Raw genomic sequence first — 16,279 nt, forward strand, 5'->3', positions numbered from 1 at the left:
TTCACTTTGGGAGAGCATAAATTCAAACACCCTCGTAGAACGATATATGTATGTTCATGTCAAGCAGTACTATCAGGTGCAGATGACATGACACAGATGACATGACACAGATGACATGACACAGATGACATGACACAGATGACATGACACAGATGACATGACACAGATGACATGTGACAGGCATACAGAGACATACTGAGTAACATCAAGATGTCATAATGTTAGGTCATTCATTAGCATCTTTATCAAACACAAGTAGGTTAAAAACCTGGCAAATGTATGCGTGTATATTTCTTGTATAACAGTACTAGCATCATGTGTGTATTTGTATGTTTATAGCTCAAGTAGTTGACTAATATTTTTAGAACTCTTGAAGGTCCGGGGTAGAATTGATAACCCATGGGGTAACTAATGCTTGTCGTAAGAGACAATTAATGCGATCGGGTGGTCAGTCTCGTTGGCTTGGTTGACGTCATCAGTTCCCAGTTGCTCAGAACGATGCTCATGCTGAGGATCACTGGGTTGTCTTGTTCAATGTTTACAGACCGACACCGTATATCTGGAATATTGCTGAGTGCGGCGTACCACTAAAGTCATTCACTCACTTATATTTTTAGACTTTCATCAACGTGGTTGACAACATTCTGTCTGTGAACACAAGTCAACAAGCCTGGAAACAGGTTCAGAGCAGGGTGAGTTTAACAGTGCTTCAAACACATTTCGATATCCACCGATTTCCAACGGTGACCAATAACATGTGATGTGTGTTCTACCAACCACTGAAGTCTCTATTATAGAGGTATCTCCGGTCTTCTTCTATGCAATTCCTTCAATACTGGCGCTAATTACATCACCTACGCACATTGCCAAATTCTCCCTTTAATGCTGACTTATTCATTTCTTAAATTCTTACAGGAATCATCTCTTTAGGCATTTCCAGGAATATTACACATGATTTCTTTGAGAGCCATTTTAGGATTTGTTAAGATAAAGGAAAACCTAGTTTGTATTCAACTTCTTTATTGCAACTAGTACGACGTTTTCCGTCATTGTATATGAATGGTATTTTTATCTGAATATATTTTTGATTAAGGATGAAACAAAGGCTGCATCCTTGATGAGGTCAGTTACATCCTTCGGTTTGTCTGCTGCTAAATCACAGGCGGTCAACACACCTTTGAGAGTTACCAGTTCAACTTTGGGTAAGACTTCTGATCTACATGACCTCATGACTATAGCTGTTCCATACCGAAGTGTCAGACGGTATCGAAATATATTATACACAAAGAACTCCCTGCATGCTTACAATGACACTTTTTATCACGTACAGTAAATTCGTGGTAAGCACGATGGAAAAACGTTAGTTTCTAACTTGCATGATTCTTTTTTTTTTTGACTCACACATTTTGACTATTAAACTACAAAATAATTTGATTTGGTGATAATTGCTCAAAGAAAACAACACTGATTTTCATACAAAACCATGTCCGCACAAGCATGGTCCTGGAATGTTTAATGTTGAATGGTAAATGTGTCTCACACGATTCAAGGCCAGTACCAAGTCAAACCTACTTCTGACTGTATGACAGCCAGCACTCTCCTCCTCATAGACCTTGTCCGCCTACTGATCCTCTGAAGGGACAGTGTACGCAATTCCTCGTGTAAAGCAGCTTCCAATTGGACCAGGTTATGTACAGGAGGATCCCTTTGTTGCGCAGGACGACCAGCCATGTGCCAGATATGCTCCAAAATGTTGAGACTGGGACTCATTCAATCGTGCGATATATCACGGGGTGCTTTACCAAGTTCTTTGTGTATAGTATCTAAATCGGACGCGCGCTTTTGTATTTCTTTCTTGTACCAGAGTAAAAAGTGCATATCAAATAATACACACAGAAAAAGTATGAGATCTTAGACGAAAAGACGCCTCTGGATATTTGAACAATTCAAGACTACTAGTTTAGACGAAGATATTTCCATTGTAGGACAATGAATTTAGATAAGCGAAATCTTGCTAAAACCTAAGATTACCGTAAAATATCTACCTGTCTATCGTTATTTGTGATGTAGATCTACATATTTCCTTGCTGTTATGTGATTCATTCCAGTGATGGAAGTCGCCAATATTACAAGGGAGGATATTATGTTCTCGTCAATGGCCCTGGCGGAAACTGGAGACTATGTGATACTTCCAAAGGAGAACTTCCGTGATTCTGGTAAAATACGTAAACTGACATACGAAAGAAAGGATACAAGGAACCTTTTATGAATAACTTTTAAAGATAAAAAGTACATATTTTGGACCCCCTTTTCCCTGTGACAAGGAGTTGGAACAGTGAAACTAATGCACTTATGCACGTGAGATACTTGATGAGCGTTAATTTAGACCAACACTTCTTGTTCTTTGTGTTTCACTTAAATTATGTGCATACCCCTTTGTGATGCAAATCACCAATAGCGATTTCAAACTATGATCGGTTTACCTAAGTGGAATAAAATTCTTATATTTAAATGTTCAACTGGCAAAGTCAAATTATGAGGATTCGCAATTTCAATTTCACTTTATTTTACTTTTTTGTTTAAATTGAAATTCATCGGTACGTTTACAGTGCAAAGAGACTGTAGCCACTTTCTTCAGACAACTGTTCGAAACTCAATTTTGCAAAATATTCCATTCTGTTTTCTGTTTACACATGAATTCAAGCGTTGTCAAACAAATTCGCAACGTCGAAAAGATTATTATCCCAAGTTCAATACATGATGAATTAAGTAAAAATTGGCGACTTCTCAACAATACATTACACCACAATGTAGCTGTTCACATGCACGAAATTAGCAAATGTAATTTGATGCATGTTCCTCGTGTGAAACATCTGTATAAGGTTTGCTGTTGGTTCCCCCAAGTCAGTGATGAAAGTCATCTTCGATTTATGACATATAGTCAGTGCCTTTGGAGGCTCTGAACCTTTGATGGGTAGTATGTTTGACATTATTGATGGAAACTGGTTTTCTTCTATTTTTTTCAGAAAAAATTACCTACGTTGCAGCGTTTTACAAAGCAATGGCAGAATTCCTACCGACAAATACATCCAGGTTAGAAAATATTGTGCTTCAAGTGTAAACACAAACGCAATTAATCATAATGAAATAAGTGTCTCCATATTTACATTAAAAACTTGACTCTTAAAACTGAAGTGTTCTCTAGCATTATAAATGTCTATTTAAAGAAACAATCCCTGAACCAAAACCCATTTATGTTGGAGACAGAATATAATCACACACCCATATTAGTGGTCCTTGTGAAAGGACCGACGCATGTGGTGTATATTTTTCAGTGGGAACGTAGCCATGGACAAAGAGATCAACTCTCAAATTCTTGCACTTGCTGTCCAAATCGAAGGAAAGGAATTCTCAAGTCTCAACATGAACGTATCCCTAAACTTCCACCATATACAGGTAATTGTTGTACTGGAGCCTAGTTAAGCAGCGAGTGGATTGGTTTCAGTGAGTGAGTGAGTTTAGTTTAACGCCGCACTGAGTAATATTCCAGCTATGAGAAGGCGGTCTGTAAATAATCGAGTCAAGAGACAAGAAAATCTAGTGATCAACAGCATGAGTATCGGTCTGCACAGTTAGGAACCGATGACATGTGTCAACCAAGTCAGCGAGCCTGACTATCTTATCCCGTTAGTCCCCTCTTACGACAAGTATAGTCGCCTTTTATGGCAAGCATGGGTTGCTGAAGGCCTATTCTACCTTCAGGGTAGAAACCTGTTGGTTTTGTTGTGAAAGCCTAAGTGCTAGGGAAAGGCGCTTACCTTGTGCTTGGTAAGCGTGGATGATGGGGAGATCGTTGTCGGTTTGCGTAGCAGTCAGCGTCTTGTCTGTTCGGTGTCCTATCTCGATCTGTCAATCGTCACCTGTCAGATTTGGCGGGTAAGTTGATCACGTGCCTCGATCACACCCGGAAACATACGAGTGTCACTGGATGGCCAGTCCGATGAGACCCGATGTACGAGTGCGGAAGCACCGATCACTACATTCCTCCCTCTTTTCTGGACTGGTACACACTCTCTGGGACTTAGAAGGGCTGAGGGAGGATCCAACAGGGGACGTCAGCAGGTCATGAGAAAATCCCTGCAGGGTTGGGCAGCAACGTTGTGCTATCAACCGAGACAGTTCACGTAACTCATGATTAGAATATGATGCACATCTGAATAAGAAAATCCCCAACCAGGTTGTTTGGTGGCAACCGAGTCGGTTCACATAACTTACCAGACAAATTAATTAACCCATGATTCAAAGGGTGATTCGACATGATTTATTTCCATGGCAACCCCTAAGACTTCACGAGCCTGAAGCACCACTTGCTGATCCGAAGGGTTCACAAGGCACACAATCGGAGTACTTCCACTAGTTTGGTATGTCCTTGCAATCAGCAGATCTTGTTGCGTTAGACGTGGCTCTATAATGAAATCTGAGAGTTTTTTCGATATCGGACATTCAAGCTGTCTTACCGAATTGGGTGGAATGACAACCTTTCTGGTTACTGAAATTCTTGACACTTGTGGTACCTTTTGAGAACGACATAGGGTCATCTCAATTGTATCTGATCCAATCTGCAGTATCTGTTGAGTCAGGTCCAGATGAGCACCCTGAGGAACTAAGAAGTCCAATCCCAGAAGAACATCATCGTGAATAGGACCCACTACTACAGGAATCGAATAGGTTTGAGACCCTAGTTGCAGCTGGAGGGGTTCTGTCACAAATGAAGACAGAAGTAGATCTTTCCCAGCAGTTCTCAACTTAATGTCCTGTTTCTTCCGAGGTTTCCGTAAGAGTTTCTCATAAAGAGTGTCTGAAATTATGGTAACCTCAGCCGCGGTATCCACCACTGCAGTTGTATGCTGGTTTTGGATTTGGACTGGTACCAGAAACATAGACCCACTTTTTAATTGACTAACTGTGATCTGCGGAAGTGATGGACCATCGCCCTCCGAGGAACTAGCTGACTCGGGAGTTGTAGACGGGATGCAGGAAGTCATTGGAGACGGGTTATTTTCAGCGATGCCCATCAATGGCTGACATGGGACCACAGAAGTCTCATTTTCGGTCACTTGTTCTAGTTGGCCTTCTTCAACAGGGACCGAGGTTAGGCCTCCAAGCTCGATCCGGACACGTTTAAAGCCTCAGTAGCATCTTGGATTGCTTTAACCTCTTTTTCCTGAGTGTAAAATGTGACCTTCTTCTCTCCTGGCCTACCTTCCTTAGAAGGACAATCTTTGCGGAAATGACCTGTCCTCCCACATTTGAAGCACTCCCCCGATCTTGTTGGTGATGATGAGGGGCTTCGAAATCGTCTGCTCAAGAGGGCAGTCAACTTCCGTATATCTAAGGACATCTCCTCAACCCGAGCTTCCAGGTGAGTCAAACGTTCCAACACACTAGTCCTTTCGGATTGTGAGGGAATTTGCCGCTTATCCTGTGAAGGAGTGTGACTGGATTGAAAAGTCATTTGCGACTCCAAGTACTCCTCTTTCTCTGAATCATTGGCCAATTTCGATTGCTTGACATCTCGTCTAACCACTGATCTACCATATACCGCCTGGGTGTTCTGGAAGTACTTCTGCACAGCATCCATAGCAGATTCCAGAGTTCTCAATCCCAGGTTGGAAACATAGTGGGCAGCTTCTTTATTTGCACATCCTTGGCAGAATCTCCGCACCACTTGTTGTTCCACAAAGTCATCAGGTAAATTCGGAAAGGCAGCAATCGCGACTTGAAGCACCCGCTCTGCCCATTCTTCTAAGGACTCATCTGAATTCTGTCGAAGGTTTGGAAACTGCAGTTGGGCAGTCTCTGCATGGCACTGTTTCCCAAACCGCCTTTCAAGTTTCCGCACCATTCCTTGGAAGGAAATAAACTCATCTCTCTCTAGGAGTAGGGTAAAGAAATCAGCTGCTTTACCGGTTAGGCAGTAACACAGCCGATCTAACTTTTCCTCATCCTTCCAGGACTGAGAGCGAGCAAAACGTTGAAATTTCATATAGAATGAGGACCATCTAGTACTACCGTCGTAGGATAACATCCTCGGTAGTTGAGTGGAGGGTTTATCCCCTCGATGTCTCCTCACAAGATCCTGAGGACGAACCTCATCAAAGTCACCATCCGAAGAGTAATCAGGGGATTCTCTCCAGGCAGCCTGATGTCGATAAGGTTTACGTAGAGGATTACCCATCCTCTGCCTCTCTCTGGAATCATCTTTTAAATATTGACCCCGACGTGGCTGGGACCCCCCACAACTGTTTTCTTGGCGGACTACAGGATATGTAGCATCCTCTCGACACTGTCTGGAATAATATTCCCTTGACTGATGGTCCATGATGTCCACCGGTATGCGGGATTTTTGTGATCGGGAACATTGATGGTTACCATAAGAATGGTCATATGGGTCTTGATATACAGGATACTTATCTGTATATTTTGACCAACCGTGTTCCGTCCAGTCTTCTGGATACCTTTCCTCTCGGGGCCCAGCAGGGGTACTAGAAGTAGGAGGCCCAACAGGGTCACTCCTGTTCCGTTGGAACAGATATTCATCACCTTCTTCTGACTCACTATCTGAGATTTCCCTGCTTTTCGACATCCTGTGCCACAGACTGTCATCTCGTCCAGGCTGGGGACAATGGGACCTAGATGTAGCTGCCCCGTGGGTGGATGGGTTTTCACGTGTGTTAATCCCCTGGGCTAAGTTAGCTGGGATTGGTTGAGGGGCCATATGCTTGGTCTGGCCTGTCCCCCTCCGCTCCCTATACCCAGGGGTTAGAGCATATGTCTGAGGGACATTCCCCTTAGCACCTTGGAGGACCCGAGGGTCTATCTCCTCAGTACAGGGCTTTGTCCTTGAACCCTGCCAGAACACATCCATACCATGTACCACAGAAGAAGGGTGAGGCATGGGTGCCCTCGCAAAACGGCCAGATACAGGATCTTTAGGATCACTGGCTTCCAGATTGGCAAGAACATCAGAGAAAGCCTCCATTTCCTTGCTGAACTCGTGAGAGGCCGCTTGCCACTGGTCATAGAGAGCGCTATGACTCTGTGGAGTAAGTCCTCTACGCCTGGCCTGCAGGTTGGTTTCCGCTTGTTCCAACTGTTTTAAATTTGACTTAACAGCTTCAGCATCCGAAATTTGGGTGGGTTTTGGGACTATAGGCTCAGTAACGGACAATTCACAATGGGCACTCTCGGTGACCGGTGTGTACTGTCCCAATATTGCTTTGCTTTTGGATGGTGCAGCCTGCCCTGGAGCCTGTGGCTCCACCATCCTGCGTGACCAAGTGCCTGCATCTGGAATACCAGGAGAGTCCACAGCAAAAGAAATAGCACGGAGAGCCTCCTCAGGGTTTCTGATAGAGGGGAGTTTTCGGAAATCCTCCTCTGTCAGTACACCTTGGGTCTCTCTAAGCTGCACAATTTTCCGGGCCAGTTTCATCCCTATTCCTGGAATAAGCCTGAGTTCATCTTCAGAGCAGATGTTAATATAGACTGGTGGCATGATTGAATTGTCTGAAATAATCCAACAACCACAATTAATATAGGAAAATTTCGTACAAGTTATGACCCCATTTTTGGAACGAATACTATTGGGAACATAATTGTCCGAGCCTTCCCTACAGTATTCTTGCTCTTGTACTACAACCTATGGTAAGACCAAGCTGACCTATAGGTACTTACATGGTAGCTGAATAACCTGAAACTAACTTAAGTATAGAGTTGCCAATATTATGGATAAGACAAACTCTGTATATATGTCAAAGGATAGAAGGTGAAGGTCACACCCCATGTGACAGGTCTACACCCAAGCAGTAGAGACCATGACGGCAGAGAAGACCTGAGACATACCACCAACCCAAGCCACCACCAATAGAGAACTGATACCAACCCGACAGCACCGTGCCACACGTTGCTGATAGGGTGAGGCAATGGCAGCAGACTGTTATGCCCATCGTCCAAAGAAAGACAGAGCGCCAGTCGATTGTGATGAATGCTCCACGTTGCCGAGTATACTGACTGCGGACCAGTAGTATGTTATCATTCATATGAAGGACAGAGCATAAAAGTGGACGGCATAATGTCAGCAACTGGACTTACAGGCTTCACAAACCAGAATCAAGTGAACGGTATCGTTCCCAGGAGGACCGACAACCCAGCCGCTAAGCGTAAGCTACCCTTACCTAACACCACCAGACTTACAGATGCACACACACAATGCCGCAGGCAAGATAACAGAACTATACCAGTAGTCAACAAAGGCAAATGGCATACCCCAAAATAATCTGTACGGCCAGCGGGCGTCCAGTACTGAAATGCAACCCGGCCTCACTAGGGTGAAACACTACCCAATCTAACGTTTGACCTATGCTGATAAAACATAATCATATTTCATGCACAACATAAACATGATTATAAAAATGACAAATAAATAAACACTAATATTTGGCATAAGCTACCACACTTATCATATGGATATAAATAATAAACAACTAATATACACACCAGGCCTAGGCGACAATTAACCACTGTCAGTCAGTCTTGACAAGAGTGAGTGAGCGCAGAAGTGTCATCCTAAAACCTTGTACAAAACAATAATGCACAGTGAATACATACCTGCTAAACCATTCATCAAAGAAAAGACCGGCAGGCTACTTACCCACTTTTAAAGTGCATTAAAATAAATACATAAGTATATATGCAATTAGAATATAAATGGATATATATTGCAACACTACACATGTAGAAATATGCTGACAGAATTTGGGTTAAATACAAAATACGCAAAGCCATGTGAACGTTGCTACAGCGTTGCCATGTATCCAGCGACAGTGATTGATAGCTAGATACATCACAACACTGAAATCAACACCATGAAATGTACATGTAATACGCGGGGTGCGAGGCATGCAGCTTCCAGCGGTTGATATGAACAAGCACATGGATAGTGGATACATCAACACCCTTTGTTATTACTATGTTATTTACATTGCGATTATTTGTTTACGGCCGAAAAGGGATAAATATATAACTAAAGAGCATTGGGGTATTACTCTTATAGCCATGGAAAAAGCTTAGAACGCTCCACACAGCGAATTTTGCTCTATATAAGGACACCACGTGACCCATTCATCAGTCCTTTCCCATGGTCGTGTGACATATTTATTTTGTCACAAATTTCACAAATAGGCTTAATCCTGTTCACAGCGCCATTGTTGTGAAAGCCTAAGTGCTAGGGAAAGGCGCTTACCTTGTGCTTGGTAAGCGTGGATGATGGGGAGATCGTTGTCGGTTTGCGTAGCAGTCAGCGTCTTGTCTGTTCGGTGTCCTATCTCGATCTGTCAATCGTCACCTGTCAGATTTGGCGGGTAAGTTGATCACGTGCCTCGATCACACCCGGAAACATACGAGTGTCACTGGATGGCCAGTCCGATGAGACCCGATGTACGAGTGCGGAAGCACCGATCACTACATTTTCAAACCTATAAGTGTGTAAGTGAATATGATTTTAGTAATATTCCATTTAGCAGTAATACAGTAATATCAGTTTGGGGACCGCAAGAAACAGGCTTCATACATTGTAACTATGTGGGGAATTGAACCCTGGTCTTTGGTTTGACGAGCGAACGCATGACCGATTATGCTCCTTTTTACACCTTGGAGTAGCGTTTCTTTTTTTCGAAAGCAAAACACATAACACACGTAAGAAAAAGAAAAAAAAGATGTAATGTCCATGAGACAATGCATAAACAATAACATCACTATGCCAACACACACACACACACACACACACACACACACACACACACACACACACACACACACACACACACACACACACACAATCTTACACCATACAAAACATTTGGAATCAAGAACCCTGAGCCGCATATTGAGAAAACATACAGGAAAACCAACCACACGTTCATTCGTACATGTAAAACAACACACCGTGTAAGTATTTACATTTGATTTATGTCATCTAATTATGTATATAAAAGTTTACTTTGCTATGTGCATAATAATTACAAATGTATAATTACTAACCTTTAGCTAAATCTTTAAACTTCTGAAACAATCCTCATGTGCATAACAGTGGTGTGCAACTGGTTAGTAGGAACATGGCGTTGAGAAGTATATTTGAATTAAACCAATCATACGAGAAGCTGAGCTTGGACCATTGTTAAAACAACCAAAGACAATGGATGGTTTCAAATCAATTAATTTCGGATTCGAATGGAATGCCTTACACGCATGGGACACAGTGCCTTGGGTTTTGTTAGGCTTTTTTGCATCATCATGCACACGATATATCCTAAATATGTAATACCATTTCAGACGAACTACTCAGAACCAGCCTGTGGATACTGGGATTTTGATAAAAGGTAAATATTTGTTGATACCCTCCTGACAGCAGGTCTTCAGGGCTTTGTGGGAGCCATGCGATGATTGGTTGTTTGATTGTTGTTTAACGCCGCGCTCAACAGTATTCCAGCTATATAGCGGCGGTCTGTAAATAATCGAGACTGGGGAATACCATTCAAGGATCAACAGCATGAACATCGTGCTACGCAAATGGAATACGATGACATGTGTCAACCAAGTCAGCGAGCCTGACCACCCGATCCCGTTAGTCCCCTCTTACGACAGTCATCAGTTGTTGAAAACCAACTCTTACCCAGATCTTCACAGGTTGGGATGGTTACTGTCAGACTGCGAAACAATGAGGTGATTTCATAGTATCGGACCCAAACACCCTAGTTTTTTATAGAGTCAGAAGCATGTGTATTGGCACCAACGTATGTACAGTGCAGAACAGGTAACAGATATCCATAGCTCTCTCAGCGCTAAGACAGTCGTAAGTTAATGTTAGTGTACGGCACTTATGACTGAGAGAGCTCCGAGCTCCGAGCTCCCTGGGTCCTGGGCTTTATCTTACCTTGAAAAAAAAAAATAAAAAAAATCAAAAAAAATCATTGTTCAGGGACGCTTTAACAAGTTTTCATGACACCCATCCCAGGAGGGTGACAACTGGAAGATATATTACTCGCTGCCATGGTAACCACCAAACTCTCCGCCGATAAGCTGTTTCGCTAACAATCCTATGACGTCACAATATGACGAATGCAGTGCCCGGTGTTCGGAAAACTTTCAATTAGCGGTTTTCGATTAGCTGACGCCATTTTGTCACAGAGTCAGAATCGATCTTCTAAATAAAATAAACTGATATTTTGTAAATTAAATATGGCGGTAAGATAAATACGTTGTATGCTCTCCCTTGGGTGACACTGTCTGACGTAAACCTCGTCATAGAAGTGTTATTCCTCGCCTTCCCACTCGGATAACACTGCTACAACGAGGCTTTGAAAATATTCCAACGTGCTGAATTTAAATGCTACTGACGGAGGCCGTATAGATGGTCTATTGATTATAGTTACATGTTATGACTGATTTGTATCCGAACTGTCTGATTTCAACAGATACCTGTGATCATTGTTGCAGTTCCTGGTACACAGACGGCTGCACAAGCTACGAAGTGAACGAGTCCTTCACAAGATGTGAATGTGACCACCTCACTAACTTCGCCATTCTCATGAGCCCTGGAAGGACAGTGGTAAAAGCTTTAAATTCATTCGTAATCCAGATATCTGGACATATCTTTCATGGTTCATTTTCAGAATGAATTTTATTGTTATTGGACTCGAAATACATCATTCATTCGCAATTAAATGTAGAAATACAAGTCAGAGAGTGAGTGATGGTTGTACGCTGCAATTATCAAGCAATATTACTTCCCCAGAAATATGTTTCATACATTGGACACATATGGGGAATCGAACCCGGGTCTCTGGCATCATGAGCGAACCCATGAAGCACAAGGCTACTCCATCGACCTTCATAGTCAGAAAATAATCAGAACATTTATATGAATGGTCACTCAAAGCAAGTAGCTGTACAGAATTAAAGGGAGCATAACGTACAAACGTTCTTCAGGGCAGTCAGTTTTGCGTGGAACGGTAGTTTTGCTGTATTTCAGCATTTATTGTAGTTCGCCCATAGCAAACTTACATAACACGTATTGAAAACATTACTTGCTTAATACTTACAGGTTGTTAAGTTTGATCAAGTGAATACTAATGTGACCGTGTCACAACGTGTTGGGTCTATTATTTTGAAGGGGTGTGCCTTTGTCAGGTGATTGTTAACATGTCCGAACAGCCAGCGTTTGACATCTCAGTGTGTCGAGAAATCGTGATCAGTGTGCTAACTTTCTTCAAACAATTAGCTGCAGATGGTTTGATGTTTTCTATTCGGGCTTTTAGGCGGCGAACTCCCCTGTTTAATGAAATTAACTCGACCAGCCGTTTGTGCCGTTTGACCTCCCAGATCATGCATATGTAAAGTAGCTCAGGTCAAGCTGGACAACCTGTAGTGGCCTATTATCGCCTACGTTAAACATTGTCACATGATTGTGCAACGGTTCACCTTTTACTGAGCACCTAGCGATGCAGTCAAGAATTATATTGGCACTGAAAATGGCGATAACGTTAATAGCTTGATTTACATCTAGTGACTTTAACCATCTATTTTCACTTAGTGATGCCGTTATGAAATTGATTTACACATTGGGGCAACATTAAGAAATTCACTTTGTGCGTTAGTTTAATGTGTTTCCGATTTATTGTAGAAACTGTGGGCCCATAGAAACACACCTTGCACTTAGTGACACAGTTAACAACTTACTTTACGTCGAGTGACGTTAACCATTTTTTAAAATGTCGTGATGCCGTTAAGGATGTAATATAAATTTGTGGCACCGTTAGGAATTTACTTTACATTTGCTTAAATTAGCAAGGTCTTACACGGCAGTGTTGGACCGTCAAGATTGATAGGAGAAACATAATCATTATTTTCACTCTTCTAGCCGGAGGAGGACCTGATTATATTGAAGATCATCTCCATAGTAGGCTGCTCCTTGTCTATCCTTGGCTGCGTGGTGACAGTACTGACACACGTGTGTTTGTGGAGGTAGGGGGGCTGGGCACCTTATTGCCATCGTCTGGACATCATGCTCGCTGCTGCTGAAACTATTCAGATAATACTCTGAACTCAAATGCAATTGTACGGAAACGTCCTAGTGCCACAGCCTGAATTTTTTTATCTCCTAATTAGGACTTAATATTTCCTAATTAGTACTTAATGTCTCCTAATTAGGACCTAGTATCTCCTAATTAGGACTTAGTATCTACTAATTAGGAATTAGGTTTGCACTGGATGGGAGCAAGATGGTTGCCTTCGTTGTTTCAACATTGATTGGAACAGCGTTTTCAACTGGAATTGGTTTTCATTTGTCAGCATCATCGTTGTATTGGGATTCTTGAGAGGCATTTAGAAGTTGCTGAAAATAATAAGACGAGTATACTGATGACAACTTCTTTTTATTGTCTAACACGACGTTTCGGTTCTATTTCTTGCCCCTTCTTCAAGTGATAGAGATAGGAGTACGAGACATATTATATATACCAGTACTTACAAGACAAGTACATGTATATACAAACAAATCACAGAGGACAGATGAAATGCAGTTATAAAAACAATGATAACATTGATTAAGTGAAGCCAGTTAACAAATGTGTACAGAGTCATATACAGATAATTAGATTTACAGGAAGCCTGAGATGTACATGTGTATACAATCAATGAGGTATATGAAATAGACGTTATATAAACAATGATGATGGGGAGATGTAAACACAACAGAGTGATATAAGCCTGAGGTGTGTATGTGTATACAATCAGTGAGGTGGATGAAATAGACGTTATATAAACAATGATGATGGGGAGATGTAAACACAACAGAGTGATATAGTCCTGAGGTGTGTATGTGTATACAATCAATGAGGTGGATGAAATAGATGTTATATAAACAATGATGATGGGGAGATGTAAACACAACAGAGTGATATACAGCTGATTAAATGACATTAGGGGTGGCTTTTGTGATGTTCCAGGCACTGGCGAGATATACACCTTGATGTTTCATTTTATTCGGACAACACTTTGAAGACCATCATTAAACCAAATGAACGAGGTACCAGGAACCAGACTATGCAAAACTTCTAAATGCCTCTCAAGAATCCCAATACAATGATGGTGCTGACAAATGAAAACCAATTCCAATTAAAAACGCTGTTCCAACCAATGTTGAAACAACGAAGGCAACCATCTTGCTCCCATCCAGTGCAAACCTCTAAACTCTACTAATTCCTAATTAGTAGATATTAAGTCCTAATTAGGAGATACTATGTACTAATTACTAGATACTAAGTCCTAATTAGGAAATATTAAGTCCCAATTAAGACATATTAAGTACTAATTAGGAAGTATTAAATCCTTATTAGGAGATAGAAAAAAATCAGGCTGTGGCACTAGGACGTTTCCGTACAAATGTATACTTGTAATGATTGCAAACCTGAATAATTTTAGTGTTTTTCAATATTCAAGCCCCGAAGAATATCCTATCATTGAAATGTTAAATATGATTTATTTGTATGTGTTTATAACGATGTCCATTCTGTCAAATACTAATTTTAATTTGACAAGTCGCAATTTGGGTGTTGTATCGATAAATGAGACGTAAACTACAATCTCCCATTCACTAAATACTTTAACAGAGTGAATTTGATCACTAGATCTAGGGGAGGTAAGTCAGTTTTTAAACTACAATCTTCCATTCAGTAACTGCTTTAAGAGAGTGAATCTGTTCACTTGACCTGAGGGAGGTAATTCAGCAATCTTCCATTCACTAACTGCTTTACGAAATTGAATATGTTCACTCGATCTGAGGGAGGTAATCAAGTTATTAAAGGGTCAAATTATCACGCTAATGAAATTGGATATTCGATATCCTGAATGTGTTCCACTCATGTGTGTTCACTTCTTCCTGTGTATAGATACGTTCGCTCGTCCAAGTCCGTCATCTTGGTGAACCTTTGCATTGCGTTGACCTTGGCCTACATCGTCTTCCTGGCTGGTGTGGAGAGAACTGAAAACAAGGTAACGTTGCAACACAAATAGCGGTTTCTTATACAGGAATGATTGCTCCTCCAAGTGTGCCACCCTTGCGAACCTGATCCTTGGCCTGCCTCGCCTTCCTGCCCAATTTTGTTTTGACCAGGGCTACTTTATATCATCCTTCTTATTTACAGAGTGAGAATTTAAATGCTATCGATTGAGGTCTCTTGCTATTATATTTTCCTGTTTATTATTCACCCCTGTCCAGGCTGCTACTGATCATAGTTACACGTTCATTATTCGCCCCCGTCCACGTTACCAGACTTCTATTGATTATAGTTACATGTTAACTATTCGCCCCCGTCCACGTTACCAGACTTCTATTGATTATAGTTACATGTTAACTATTCGCCCCCGTCCACGTTACCAGACTTCTATTGATTATAGTTACATGCTAACTATTCGCCCCCGTCCACGTTACCAGACTTCTATTGATTATAGTTACATGTTAACTATTCGCCCCCGTCCATGTTTCCACACTGCTATTAATTATAGTTACATGTTAATCATTCGCCCCGCCCATGTTTCCAGACTGCTATTGATTGTGGTAACATGTTCTTTACATGGTCCATGTTTCCAGGCAGTGTGTACAGCCGTCTCCGCCATGTTGCACTACTTTTTCCTGGCTGCTTTCTCTCTCATGTTTGCCCAAGGAGTCGACATCGCCATTCAGGTGGTGCATGTCTTCAGGGATAATTCCAAGCAGAAGATCTTAATGCCTCTAGCATGGGGTAAGCCTGACCCTTTAAGTTTGCCATAATTTTGTTCATAATTTTTCTTACAGCATGTAGGTCCTGGTTAAAAGTAATCCTAAGCAAACCATGCCTGCAGCGACTTATGGGATCAGATGGTCAGATACACTAACTTGGTTTTACACGTCATTGTATCCCAATTGCGTAGGTTGATGCTTATGATGTTAATCACTGGATTGTCTGTTGAGACTCCATTATTTACAGACCACCTTCCTATAGCCGGACTATTGCTGCGTTTGATGTCGAACAGCAACCCAAATATTCGCAGACGCATCATAATTTTGACTCAGCCTAACCCTGTTGTAGGTAGAATATCACAGATTAAGTTGACATTGTATATCTGTTGCCCTTCGGTATATCAAATGAGAAACATAACAATACCTATTGTTTATTCTGAA

The 16,279-nt window shown here is 41.6% G+C and overlaps 2 protein-coding genes across 2 annotated transcripts in view; one reads left to right on the plus strand and one right to left on the minus strand.

The window, feature by feature from the left end:
- The window catches only part of LOC137287848 (adhesion G protein-coupled receptor B1-like), a 33,682-nt gene that overhangs the window by 11,048 nt on the left and 6,355 nt on the right, over window positions 1–16,279 (plus strand). Inside the window, exons 11-20 of the mRNA XM_067820230.1 lie at window positions 618–692; window positions 1,094–1,202; window positions 2,109–2,216; window positions 3,027–3,093; window positions 3,336–3,456; window positions 10,393–10,439; window positions 11,557–11,668; window positions 12,980–13,083; window positions 15,009–15,111; window positions 15,710–15,860. Of these exons, the coding sequence (XP_067676331.1) occupies window positions 618–692; window positions 1,094–1,202; window positions 2,109–2,216; window positions 3,027–3,093; window positions 3,336–3,456; window positions 10,393–10,439; window positions 11,557–11,668; window positions 12,980–13,083; window positions 15,009–15,111; window positions 15,710–15,860 (997 nt within the window). The remainder of the gene's footprint in view (window positions 1–617; window positions 693–1,093; window positions 1,203–2,108; window positions 2,217–3,026; window positions 3,094–3,335; window positions 3,457–10,392; window positions 10,440–11,556; window positions 11,669–12,979; window positions 13,084–15,008; window positions 15,112–15,709; window positions 15,861–16,279) is intronic.
- On the minus strand, window positions 5,153–7,558 carry LOC137286660 (uncharacterized). The gene has a single exon (XM_067818636.1). The coding sequence runs from the start codon at window positions 7,556–7,558 to the stop codon at window positions 5,153–5,155; it is 2,406 nt and encodes an 801-aa protein (XP_067674737.1).

This window comes from Haliotis asinina, chromosome 6 (assembly GCF_037392515.1).
Source record: "Haliotis asinina isolate JCU_RB_2024 chromosome 6, JCU_Hal_asi_v2, whole genome shotgun sequence".
Taxonomy (NCBI): domain Eukaryota; kingdom Metazoa; phylum Mollusca; class Gastropoda; order Lepetellida; family Haliotidae; genus Haliotis; species Haliotis asinina.

Coding starts and splice junctions, on each gene's coding strand:
- LOC137286660 (XM_067818636.1), bottom strand. CDS start 7,558: ATGCCACCAGTCTATATTAACATCTGCTCTGAAGATGAACTCAGGCTT.